Source organism: Eublepharis macularius, chromosome 4 (genome assembly GCF_028583425.1).
Source record: "Eublepharis macularius isolate TG4126 chromosome 4, MPM_Emac_v1.0, whole genome shotgun sequence".
In the NCBI taxonomy this organism is placed as follows: Eukaryota; Metazoa; Chordata; class Lepidosauria; order Squamata; family Eublepharidae; genus Eublepharis; species Eublepharis macularius.
Window position 1 is genome coordinate 170,886,793 of NC_072793.1, and position 13,445 is coordinate 170,900,237.

Sequence of the window (13,445 nt, forward strand, 5' to 3'; positions counted from 1 at the left end):
AGGGCTGCACCACCATGGTGGGCCTTCCCGAGCCTCTGGAGGTCCAAGCTGCTACGCTGGGCCTTCCTAGGCCTCTAGAGGGCTGGGCTGCAACTTCAGGCCTTCCTGGGCCTCTGGAGGGCCATGCTACCGTGCCGGGCTTCCCACCACTGTGCCAGGCCTCCCTAGGCCTCTGGAGGGCCAGGCCATGGTGCTGGGCCCTCCTGTCACAATGCTGGGCCGTCCCGGGCCTCTGCAAGTCCCAAGGAGGCCACCGTGGTGGCAGGAAGGGAAGCTGTGTTGCCGACAACTCACCTTTTATTCCTATGGAGGGGTCTGCAAGTGCGCCCACACAGAGATACAAAGTGAGTCATCACCAATGTGACTTGTCTTTTATATAGTAGGACTAGAAACAAAGTCTGTTGTGCAAATAAACACATCAGGCTCTAGAAAGCTGGAGCTGGGGAGGGCTGGGGAGGGGGTCTGGGAAGGGCTGGCAGGTAGGGGGCAAGGGGGGTCTGGGGAGGGCTGAGATGCAGGAGGGGTCTGGAGAGGGTTGGCAGGTGGAGGGGCAAGGGGGGCCTGGGGAGAGCTGAGAGGCAGGAGGGGTCTGGGAAGGGTTGGCAGGTAGGGGAGCAAGGGGGGTCTGGGGAGGGTTGAGATGCAGGGGAGTGATGCGCTAGGGTGCATTGCTCTCGGCAGAGCCGGGGTGATGGAAACAGTGTGCCGCAGGAGCTTTGCCCCCACTCTGACTCCACCAAGAGACACACACCTCGGCTCCGGTGGGGCTTACAGGGTGGTGGGCGCTTCTTCCTCGCCCCAGCTCCGCCAAGAGAGGCGCACCTCGGCTCTGGCAGTGCTCACAGGACGGTGGGCGCTTCGCCCTTGCCCTGTTGCCCCGGCTCTGCCAAGAGAGGCAGGCCTCGGCTCTGGCACTTCTCCCTCACCCCAGCTCCACTGAGAGAGGCGCGCCTCGTCCCTGGCGGGGCTCACAGGGCAGTAGGCTCTTTGCTCTCACCCTGTCACCCCCACCCTGTTGCCCCGGCTCAGCCAAGAGAGGCGTGCCTCAGCTCCAGCAGGGCTCATGGGGCAGTGGCCACTTTGCCATCGCCCTGGCTCCACCAAGAGGCGTGCCTTGGCCCAGGTGGGGCTCATGGGGCGGCAGGCGCTTCACCCTCATCCCGGCTCCACTGAGAGGGGCACGCCTTGGCCTCCAATGGGGTTCATGGGGTGGCAGGAGCTTTGCCCCTGCCCTTTGGCCCATCTCCACCAAGAGGGGTGTGCATCGGCCTTGGTGGGGCTCACAGGGCAGTGGGCGCTTCGCCATCACCCCAGCTCCACCAGGGCTTGCAGGAGTCACTCTTCCTGCTCCGCCCTCCTCCTCCAGTTGTGCTGTTCCACGGTGCACTTTTTATCCTGGTGTGCCCATGCAGGCGCACCAGGATAAATGTGCATTGTTGGAAACCCGCTAAGACAATTATGTTATAGGATGCCACTTTTCAACAAATGAGAGCCCTGGAGTGTTTCCGCAGCAGAGTTGGGGGATCTGAAACGGCATCTCTCCATTTTTACTTCAATACTGTAATGACTTTATTTACTATTTTATTCTATGAAATAAAGAGAGACATTGTCCCGGTTCATATTTCCACTGAGTGATGAATAAATAACAAAATTGGATGAAACAATTCGTACCTTCCTGGGTATATTGTGCTTTTTATTCAGGTTTCTGCACAGGGTTGTACATCAGGCCTGATTTATTACAGATAATCAGAGTATTGATACGACTTCTGTGCTGTAAACCTGTGCTATAGGATGTGGGCTATGATTGCTTTGAATGGGAAAAGCTTCATTTTAATAGCTTCACCCTTATGTGAATGCTCTGGTGTGAACTCAGGTCTGTGCTCTTGCAAAACCTCATTCCACATTCCAAGCATTCAAATGGCTTTCTTGCTTCATGGATTCTCTGATGTGCATCAAGCCCTGACTTTTCACTGTAGGTCATGCTACAGTCTAGGCAATTATATGGTTTATCACTTGAGTGGATTCTTTTGTGTGAATTAAGGTGTGTGCTCTGACTAAAGCTCTTCCCACATACAAAACAGTTATAAGGTTTCTCTCCAGTGTGCATCTGTTGGTGCGATATGAGGCTTATTTTCTGCCGGAAGCTCTTTCCACACTCTGAGCATATATAGGGTTTCTCCCCAGTGTGAATTCTTTGATGTGTAGCAAGGTATGATTTTGAACCAAAGCTCTTGTCGCACTCCGAGCATTTGTATGGCTTCTCTCCTGTGTGTAGCATGTTATGTTTAAGAAGGCTTGCTTGATCTTTAAAACTCTTGCTACAATTAGAACATTTAAATGGTCTCTCTTTTCTGTGGGTTCTCCGGTGCGCGATAAGATTTGTGCTGCGACTGAAACTCTTGCCACACTCTAAACACTCATAAGGTTTCTCTCCAGTGTGAATTCTCCGGTGTAAAGTGAGGCACGTATTCTGTCTGAAGCTTTTCCCACACTCCAAACATTTAAACGGCTTCTCTCCAGTATGAATAGTTTGATGCGTTGCCAGGTTTGTGCTGGCAGTAAAGCTCTTTCCGCATTCAAAGCATTTAAATGGTTTCTCTTCCGTGTGGATCCTTCTATGGGAAGAGAGGCCTGTGCTTCGACTGAAGCTCTTCCCACATTCCAGGCATTTATATGGTTTCTCCCCTGTATGGATTCTTTGATGGGAAGTAAGGCTTGAGCTCTGATTGAAGCTCTTCCCACACTCAAAGCATTTATACGGTTTCTCCCCAGTGTGGATTCTAAAATGCTGAGAAAGGTTCCTTTGATAACGAAAGCTTTTGCTACAGCCTGAACATTTATATGGTCTCTCCCCTGTGTGGGTTCTTAAATGCTGAACCAAGTTCCTTTGATAGCAAAAGCTTTTGGTACAGCCCGAACACTGATACGGTTTCTCCCCTGTGTGGATTTTTTCATGTGTCTTAAGGTTTGATTCGTAGCTAAACGTTTTCTCACAGATGAGGCACTTGTTCGTTTTCTGTCCTTTCTGTATTTTTTGATGGGCCAGCACTTTATGGAAATTCCTACCCCAGAGGGCAACAGATTTCTTCCGCCATTTCTGCTTCCCTTTTTTCTCCTTTCGTTTCCGCTGCTTTGATCCATCTTGGTTTTGAACATTTTCTTCTGACTCCAAGGGCTTGACTCGTTCTGCAGACAGTTCCCCTAGTTTATTCTCACTCTTGCATACAAATGCTGTTGGGACAAGGAAAGATACCCGATAAGAATCCAAAGAGAAAACAATCACCCCTTAAAACAGACCTCTCTTGCTAGGAAACTACTGAATTTCACAGCCTGCTTGAAAATCCACATTTTATTTCCCCTTCTTCCTTGTATGAGTCAAACTTGTGAGTCTTCATTTACACACCCATTTTCTGTTTTCCTGACAGCAATTCCCCTCTCCCCGATTAAACATGTCATTAATATTATTTTTGTGTTCATGGCTTATTGTACAAAATGTAGTAACTGTACCAGGAAAAATTGGATTGGGAACACACAACAATGAAAATGGGCAAAAATACCCCACAATGACAACATGCAAAACCAAAAAGAAATATAGCATACTGATTTGTCCTTGGCTGATTAACAGATGCCTCTTCCTCATCCAAAACTGGGGTCTAGAAAGCTTCTACAGTATATAACTACAAGACTGGATGTTCTGAGAGGGACCAAGGAGATGCCCTAAGCAGTGGACCACTGAAGTGTCAAGAAGGGTGGGAGGGGAGGCCTGGCCTATTCTCTGCAGCTCGTGGTAGCTTCCTAGTTCTTAGAGAAAGCACAGCCAATTGATATACATTGCTGTTTGTTTCTTAACCCCTTACAAGATGAGAAAGAGAGAAGGACTACGTCACCTGATGTTTCCTACATTTTCATGTTTTCTTTGCCGGCAAGTGTGCGTGAAACGGAATCATTTTATTTGCAACTTGAGGCTGTGAGTGATTCGACCCTTCCCTCCCCACTCCCATCTCCACACCATTTCCAAATGTGGTACATCTCCGAAAACTCATCTTTCCTGGCCACCACTAAAACACGACCCCCCACCCCACCCCCACCACCAAATGAGAGAGTTTTCTGGCACCTTAAAAACTAGCAAATTTATTATGGCTTAGAGTCCAATTCTGGGGGGGGGGGTTTCCCTTTGGACCAATGAGGGCTCAGCTACCAACCTAAGAATTTACCTGTTGATGTCTCCCCTTCCTTGGCGCACGGGATAAAGCACTCTTCCTCTTCTTCCAGCCAGGAGACAAGGTCTGGCTTGTGGATCTGAGACCTTTCTGGAAAGGAAGAAATCTGTTATTTCTGGATCTCCTGACTATGAAAGTTCCAGAGGGTGAAAGCCAAGGAAGAGCAGAAGAAGCTTTAAGCTGGTGAAAGGTGGCCTCTAGGAAGTCTTACTTGTGAAGCTGCCTCATACCCACCAGTCCATCAGGTCTGTATTGCCTGCTCAGATGGGCAGAGGTTCTTCCCACCACCAAGTGCCTGATCCTTTTTAACTAGAGATGCCAGGGTTGGAACCAGGGACCTTCTGGCATGTGAAGCAGAGGCTCCTCCACTGAGCCATGGCCCCTTCCCTCCTCCTTGGAAGAAGTCAGTGGTGCCAGTGGCATAGCTGGGTGGCTGGGGCTCCCCTCCCTCTCAAGGGACCCCAGATCTCAGCCAGGCCAGAAGGGGAGGATGTGGAGTGACAAGGTACAGTTGCTGCAGCCAAGACACGCCACCCGACCACTTCCCGAAACTGTCATCAGCAATGGGAGCAGTTCACACCATCCGCACCTATGAAAGAAGGACAAAGGGGGCCTTACCCATAGAGGCCACGTTCCCATAATTCTCCAGCATGACTTCTCTGTAGAGAGCCCTTTGGCTCGGATTCAGCAGGGCCCACTCAGCCTCAGTGAAAAACACAGCCACTTCATCGAAGGAAACAGGACACTGAAAGAAAGAGGAAATATTCATGCAACAGGGATTTGTGGCTTGGTGACCGTCTTTGGGTTCCATGATTCCTCTGCTTTGTGGTTCTCTAGGTTTTTAAAAAAACTAATCTTGAACACACATACATTCTGCTGCCTTTTACTACCTCTTTGGTCCATCGAGGTCAGAGTTGTCTACTCAGACTAGCAGCTGCTCTCCAGGCTGGTCTTTCACACCACCTCCTGCCTGCTCCTTTTAGCTGGAGATGCTGAGGATTGAACCTGGGGCCTTCTGCATCCCAGGCAGATGCTCTAACATTGAGCCACATCTTCATTGTCTATTTCATGAAGTAGGTCCTGTGGTATGCCTCAATAAATGTATTAAACTTTTGGGTGTCACAGGGCTCTTCATTATTTATTTATTTATTTTATTCGATTTGTATTCCGCCCTCCCCGCACCAGAAGGCTCAGGGCAGATTCCAATTAATACAATAATATAAAATACAATATCTTTAAAACCCATAAAACATCTTAAATATTTAAAAAAGAACACACACAACAAGCAATACAGCATCAGGTTTTTGAAAAACATATGGCAGCAGATTTCACCAGCAACCACCACCCAACCACCTCCAGAAATATATGGCAAAGGCTAGGTGGTAGATACCCTTTGTAGGGGCTCAGCTTTCTCTAGGTGGCCGGCAGGGTAGCCCAGAATGTCAACCATATGCCTGGCGGAACAGCTCTGTCTTACAGGCCTGGCGGAAGGATAGCAAATCCATCCAGGCCCTGATTTCTTTAGACAGAGCCTTACACCAGGTTGGAGCCAGGACCGAAAAGGCCCTGGCTCTGGTCAACGCTAAACAGGCCTCCCTGGGGCCAGGGACCAGTAGCAGCTGTTTATCATTGGATCGAAGCATCCTCCGAGGCTCATACGGAGAGAGGCGGTCCCATAGATATGCTGGTCCCAGTCTGCATAGGGCTTTATAGGTTAGTACCAAAACCTTGAATCTGATCCGATACTCCACTGGTAACCAATGCAGCTGTTGTAATACCGGTGTTATATGTGCAGTGCAAGGCACTCTGGTGATGACCTGCGCTACCGCATTTTGGACCAGGGACAAACAACACATTACGGTTTTTTAACGACTTGAGTAGGGCCCAGGGAATTTGACCCGGCTTTCTTTCCCTGCAGCCACACAGCAGCAATGGGGTAATGTTTGTTAATGGACCACAGGGGACATTTTCTGTTTGGAACCATAACTTTGGAGAGGAAGGGCTCCAGGCTCCCCCACTTGCATCATTTTTACAAGCTGAAACGGCCCAACAGAAAATTATTTGACTCAGTTTAGAGCAGCACAACCACGACCTGACTTGTTACAAAATGTAACATCTAGTTTGGCCTTAGTGTTGTACCAGTAGGTGCAGATGGGAGGAAAGAGAAAGGGCCAAAGATTTAACCAGGGGTATAGATTAGGAGTTAAAACTTGGCTACATTGTGTCAAGTATAATAACAATGATGATGATGATAAAGTGTTATCAAGTTGCAACCAATTTATGGCGACCCCTCATGGGGTTTTCAAGACACAAGAGGAGCAGAGGAGCTTTGCCGTTGGTTGCCTCTACACAGGGATCCCGGACTTCCTTGGTGGTAATAAACATCATTGAACCTGCTTAGCTTCAGTTTACCTTCAGCTAAGCAGTTTCAGAATGGGGGGGAGGGGAGGGAGGGGGAGGGGAGGGAGTCCACAGTCACTATGCAGAGGTAGGCAATGACAAACCACCTCTGCTTGTCCTTTGCCTTGAAAACCCCATGAGGGGCCACCACAAATTGGTTGTGACTTGATGGCACTTAATTATTGTCAGAACGCTTGACACAATTCAGCCGAGTTTTGACTCCTGCTATCTATTGCATTGCTGAAAAATAGAAACAACTGGACAGAATTCACCATTTCAGTTCATACTCAAGGACAAAGAGGCAAAAGGCTTACCCCTTCTCAGTCTGTAGCTCCTGTTCTCTGTCCAGATTTTAGCATCTGCTCTGCCAGGAGCACACAAAAAATTAAGATCCCTGATGGGTCAGACCAGTAGGTAGGGTAGCCAGGCCCCCTCAATCTCCCAGCGGGTGACAGGGGCCTGGTACTTACCTTTGTGCGGAGGGGTGTGCGTGCGTGCCCCCATAGACGTGATGATGTCACTTGGGGGGGTGACATCATCATGCAGCTGGGCACTGCAGAACGCGCCCAAAACAGGCAGTTCTGCCATGGATCGGGCCTGGTTTTGAGGCGCTGCGGAATGCAGGAGCGTTCCTGTGCTCTGCAGCGTCGCAAAACGGGCCCAATCTGTGGCAGAATGGGCCCATTTGGGGCACTGCGGAGTGCAGGAGCGTTCCTGCGTTCCGCAGCACCTCAAAAATGGGCCTGATCTGCGCCAAAATGGGCCCGTTTTGGGGCACTGTGGAGCGCAGGAGCGCTCCTGTGCTCTGCAGCTGCTGAAAATGAGCCCGGTTTGCTGTGGATTGGGCCCATTTTGAGCACTGCGGAGTGCAGGAGCGCTCCTGCGCTCTGCAGCGGCCCTGATCCGGGCCAAACGAGGCCCGATCCCAGTGGCTGTGGTGCATGGGAGTGCGCCGCGCCATGGGGGAGTGTGCAAGGAAGGTGCGCCCCCCCGCTGCTCAGGTAAGTGGGAGTGGGGTCTGGGTAGTGGGGGCGGGGGTGGGGGCGGGAGATTCCCCGCCCCCACTGGGGGTCTGGGATCCCTACCAGTAGGCCATCTTGGCCAGCATCTTTCCTATCTCACACAGTGGCCAACCAGTCACTCTGGAGGGCCAACATCAAGGCACAGAGGCCAAGGCCTTCCCCTGATGTTGTCTCCTGGCACTGGGATTCAGAGGTTAACTGCTCCTGAATGTGGAGGTTCCCTTTAGTCACCATGGCTGGTAGCCACTGACAGGCCTCTCCTCCATGAACCTGTCCCCTAAAATGAATTGAGTCTCACCTCTTTCTGCTTTTCCTGGGCTTCTCTCTGCCGCAGCAGGAACTCCTCCGCTAGGACCACCGCCTGGGATAGGGTCTGAGGCCCACGCTCCCTGACCCAGCTCTGGATCTCCAGTGGAAGGCTGTCCAGGAACTGCCCCAGGATCATCTGCTCCAGGATCTGCTCCTTCATAGGTCTCTCACCCGTCATCCACTGGTGACAAAGATCCTGGAGCCAGCTGGAAGCTCCTCTCGACCCCTTGTGATACTCCTCCATGGCATCGCCTTGCAAGACGACTGCTTTTACTTTCCCATAATCCTCTCTGTCTTTGGTGTCTAGGCTACTAAAGGCCTGCTCGACTTCTGCCCTGAGCACTGGTTGGAGTTGGCTCACCCACTCGTCCTGGGGCAACCGCCAGGCCTCGGACACTTGCCTGAGGGAAGCCAGAAAGGTCTTCGCATCATCCCAGAGGGTTGACTTCTTTGGCCGCTGTGGAACTCTCCTAAGTGAGGAAGGGAACTCGGAGTTTAGGGGCTCCGGGAGCGAACTCTTACCCAGTTCCTGTTTCAGTTCTTCCTGGGGGTTCCTTTCCAGGAATTCCCAGAGCTTGCCAGTCTGGAGGGTATGAAAAGCTTTCCTTGGTCCTTCAGATCCCTCCCCCAAGAACGGGCCTGGAAGGTGCTCCATCTTCTTCCTTGAGGGACCACAAAAAAATAGTGTTGCGCTATCAAATGAATCTCAGTCACTTAAGCAGGCATTGTAAACTTTTGTCAGGGGCAAAGGGAAAAGATGGAATAAGGAAAAGAGGAAAGCGGTGCTTTGATACATTGGCTCCCCTTTGCACAAATACCGGTCAGATATCAAATATTTGCAAAGGATATGCAAGTTTGAATGGGTATATCTTATTCTTTTGGACATACATAATTTCAATTTCTCATAAAAATCCCTTAGAATGTCTTTTGTTTTTAATTATCGTGTATAACAACAACAACAACAATAAAAACAACATTCGATTTATATACAGCCCTTCAGGACAACTTAATGCCCATTCTGAGCAGTTTACAAAGTATGTTATTATTATCCCCACAACAATCACCCTGTGAGGTGGGTGGGGCTGAGGGAGCATCTAGAAGCTGTGACTGACCCAAGGTCACCCAGTATAAAACTTGATCTTTACCATCCTGTACTGGGCTGTATACATAGCCTGCCCAGTAATTCATAATACTATAATTTCATCCATATATACACATGAGCCTGCACATGATACTGAATTAGAGCCTTGATCTATGAAAGCTCAGTACGGCCTACACAGACTGGCAGCTGCTCTCCAAGGTCTCAGGCACAAGTCTTTCCCATCACCTACTGCCTGGCCCTTTTAACTGGAGATGCCGGGGATTGAACCTCGGATCTTTTGTGTGGCAAGCAGAAGCATTTCCATTAAGCCACAGCCCTTCTCTATATGATATTGCTTTGGAACTATCAATTAGGATTGCCAACAAGCCTGGAGGAAAATGCCCTGTCCCTTTAATAGAGGCTTAATATGCAGAAAGAGGGCAGCTGAAGCATTCCATGGCATGGAAGGAAAGAATGCCGCCTGGTAAATAGGATCCCATTAAGCCAGGCCTTGACCAATTTTCCTTGGCTGTAGGATGCAGCCCCAAAATTTAGGCACCAGACTCATGACTATGTTTTTAATTGCTGTGACCACAAATCCTATTAGTAAGCAGTTCACCGCTTCGCATAATTTTATGGGACAAAAGCGATGTAGTATACAAATAACTATGGAGCTATCTTTATAATGAAAATACCAGGCACTACAATGAAATTTTTAAGCGCCGTGTCATCCTGGTGAGCCCTGCATTGAGTATTAAAGGGTCAGGATAAATTTTGTCCAGTTTGCAACCTTAGTATCATGTCCGTTTTAGCTCAATACTTTGTCGTAACTGGCGCCTTCCCGGTTCTGGGCCAGAGATCCTTCCCAGCTACTGCTAGCTGAAATTCTTTCAACTGGGCCCTTTGAGATTTTAAATAAAATAAAAATATAAATAAGTAAGATTCCAGGGACTCGACCTGGGGCTTTCTGCTTGCAAAATAGGTGCGGGGGAGATAAGACCCTACTTGGAGCTGCAATTCCTTGATCATTCAAGATATGATTTAGATGACTCAACTGAATGAGCCAATTTATACATCTTCAGGGAAAGACTGGAGAATCTGAACAGATGTACACTCCTGGGAACAGCAAGACTGAGGTCCAGTAGTACCTTCAAGACCAACAAGATTTCCAGGGTATAAGCTTTGGAGAGTCATGCTTCCTTCATCAGATGCTAAGTTTTGACCCTCGACAGCTGATACCCTGAAATGCTGTTGGTCTTCAAAGTGCAACTGACTCAAATCTTGCTCTTCTACTGCAGACCAACATGGCTACCCACCTGAGAATACCCCCAGGCTGGCTGGGTCCTCTATCCATTTCGTTCAGGAGCAGTGCCATCTTAAGTAGAGTTTTGCTCTCCTAAGTCCATTGAAGTGAGTGGGCTTTGAAGGTCATGACAGTGTTTAGGACGGCACTGGAATTCTCTAAAGCACGAAGGAGGCACCCACAACACAGAAAGATAGATGGAGGGGCCGGTCCTCTCTCTCTCTCTCTCTCTCTTGTGTTTTTCTGTGATGTGAGGCACTGGATCTTCTGCCTTGTAGGTCTGCTTCTTTCCCTCTGTGGATGCTCTAATTTACATTGGCTCTGACCCGGCAGGGCTCTTCTAACGTACTTAAGCTGGAACACTGTGTAAGAATGGAAGATCTTTGGGGCAGAGATCGGTCCTCTTAATCCCACCCCATCCATGAGCATAAACTGTGTAAGGCTAGAGATTATTTTGGGACATGGGAGCTGCCAATGGGGAAAGCCCTGCCTGGTGGGGCCAGGAGGAAGGAGGAAGGCTCTCTTTTTCTCTAATTTCCTCTCTCCTTGATGTTCCCCCTCATTGGAGACACCCCTGCTTACCTGCACGCTCCTAGCACCTCCGCATCCTAATCAGACAGAATAGTGATGCCCTTTGCTATTAGTGTCCAATAAAGGTGTTCCCTTATTAAGGATCTCCCCCCAGGGTACCTGCAATTTCTGTCTCCTTAGGTAAACGGTTCTTCTTTCTCCTTTTCTGATACTGCAGAAAAATGCAAAGCCAGCTCCCCCTCCCCTTAACAGAATAGGGGGGAGTCTTTGCTATCCATTCTCTGCCGCCCTCTCTAGGAAGCGAAGCTCCATGGATTTAACCCCCCCTTTTCCACTGAGCAGGCAGAAAGATTTAAGATTCTTCTGGATCTCCCTGAAAAGTCCCAGACGGCTAGATGAGAGGATTCATATGGGGGGGGGGGTGTCTCTCCCAATATATCCCCACAATAGGGTTCCCAACTCTGGGTTGGGAAATTCCTGGAGATGTGGGGGGTGGATGCAAGGTTGCCAATTTCCAGTTGTGGCCTGGAGCGTATCAGAAATTTCCAGAAAATAGAGATCAGTTCCCCCGGTGGGAAATGGCTGCTTTTGAGGGTGAAGTCCATGACATTATACCCCACTAAGGTCCCTCCCCAGTCCCCAGGATCTTTACACCCCATATAGGAGCCTGGGGGTAGAGTTTAGTGAGGGGAAGGACCTCAGTGGGGCATGATGCCACAGATTCCTTCTTCCAAAGGAGCCATTTTTTCCAGGGGAACTGATCTTTGTAGTCTGGAGATTAGGTTTAATTCTGGGAAATCTCCAGGACTCACCTTTAGATTTTCAACCTACCATTCCTTCCATCCTTTGAAAAGCTCTCTGGGGCACAAAGCTCTCTTGACGTAACTCTGATTTTGCAGGCAAAGAAAAAATGATTTTGGTACTAATTTACTCACAATGTTTTTTAAAGGTGTAAGGCTAAGACAGGCATGATTCAGACATCCCTCAAAACAATGGTTCGTTTGTACTTTGGTTGGTTTGTGACAACATGATTCTGCTCACTGGCAATTGCTCAAATCACCTCAGCCAATACTGTTTTTATTTTGTTCTCTCGCCATTTCCATACAAGTTATTTGCCTCAAGTTCAATGATGTTGGGAAATAGGATTTCCCCCCTTGCTTCCCCATAGCAGTTACCTTTCTGCACCTCCCAGGTTTCCCTAATTTTTCCAGTGATCTTTCCCAGACCTGCATTTGGGAGAGATCATAGCAAACCCGTTGTGACACCTGTGTGGATGGTGATAATCTGACTGCCCCTCCAACACTGGCACCATTTTACCTGCCCCAGTCCACAGTGCCAGCCATTTCCATGCAGTGCCAGCCATTTCCCCACCTTTAAAAACGGTTATTTAGTATCATTAAAGGCTTAAAACATTATAATAACGTGTCTGTCATCTTCTATGAATCCCCAGCTTTTTTTAAAAAACAAGTCTCTAGCCTGTTTTGTTGTGGAGATATGCCTTTCCCCTTATATCTCTGCAAGGAAAGGGGCTAGAAAGTTACTTTTTAGAAAACTAAAAGCTGGGAAGTCAGAAAACCTGACAAATTGTTATAGCATTATTGAATTGCCAATTAAACAATATTGAATTGCCAATTAAAAAACAACAACCCCAAAGCACCTAGTGATGAGGGGAACAATGGTCATTAGTAGAGAACTGAGGCAGGGAAATTACCGGGAACCTTGCCATATGGAAACGCCTTATTGTCAGCTCCAGTACCAGTGGGGAAACCACACATCTCCATCCGGAAAACACCAGAGGCATCGCCAGAAAACAAGCCAGGATCAAAACAGCATTCAGATATCATGTGAAATTATAGACAAGATCTAACAACTACAGCTCCCATCCTCAGGCAGCTCTAAAACTTGCTGCAAAACCATGGGCTTGTCTTTGCTTAACCTACCTCACAGGAGTGTAGTGTGGATAACAACAACAACAAAAAAACATTCTATTTATATATCGCCCAGGACAACTTAACACACACTCAGAGCGGTTTACGATGTATGTTATTATTATCCTCATAATAAACACCCAGTGAGGTGGGTGGGGCTGAGAGAGCTCCTAGAAGCTGTGACTGACCCAAGGTCACCCAGCTGGCTTCAAGTGGAGGAGTGGGGAATCAAACCTGGCTCTCCAGATTAGAGTCCCGTCGCTCTTAACCACAACACCAAACTGGATATAATGAGGGAGAGCATACCCTCAGGGAAGGAAGAGTTGGGGCTGTAATTGAAAAAGGGCTCAAGAGGCCTCATTGTCTTCGGAAAAGGAAGAAGACCAAAATGGGGTCAAGGCTATTGCAAGGTACTCCAGGCCAAGGGCTGGTAGGCATGGGTGAGTGGGAAGTCTGAAAAGGACAGACTGTTAGGGGAGTCAGAGATACTCCCCAAGAAGGGAAGTCAGCAGAATCTTTCTACCCCTCAGGGCCATGTGATCAGTGGACCCCCATCTCCTGGGAGCAAACATGGAGTTCTCGGTGTGAATTTTGCAGTGGCCAATACAAGCCTCAGTGAATAGGGAAGATGGTCTGGGAGCTGGCTGCCCT

At 48.8% G+C, this 13,445-nt stretch overlaps 1 protein-coding gene across 1 annotated transcript; it reads right to left on the bottom strand.

Moving 5' to 3' along the window:
• Positions 1-1,711: 1,711 nt before the first annotated feature.
• Positions 1,712-8,606, bottom strand: LOC129327827 (zinc finger protein 436-like). The gene is made up of 4 exons (XM_054976580.1): positions 7,941-8,606; positions 4,839-4,965; positions 4,215-4,310; positions 1,712-3,231 (listed from the first exon to the last, which is right to left on the bottom strand). Exons 1-4 carry the CDS (start codon positions 8,604-8,606, stop codon positions 1,826-1,828), a joined length of 2,295 nt encoding a protein of 764 aa, XP_054832555.1. The 3' UTR covers positions 1,712-1,825.
• Between the last annotated feature and the right edge of the window lie 4,839 nt (positions 8,607-13,445).

Coding starts and splice junctions, on each gene's coding strand:
- LOC129327827 (XM_054976580.1), bottom strand. CDS start 8,606: ATGGAGCACCTTCCAGGCCCGTTCTTGGGGGAGGGATCTGAAGGACCA. Junction 4,966..7,940: donor CCCAGGAAAAGCAGAAAGAG/GTGAGACTCAAT, acceptor TCTTTCTTTCAG/TGTCCTGTTTCCTTCGATGA. Junction 3,232..4,214: donor GGAAGGGGAGACATCAACAG/GTAAATTCTTAG, acceptor TTGTCCCAACAG/CATTTGTATGCAAGAGTGAG.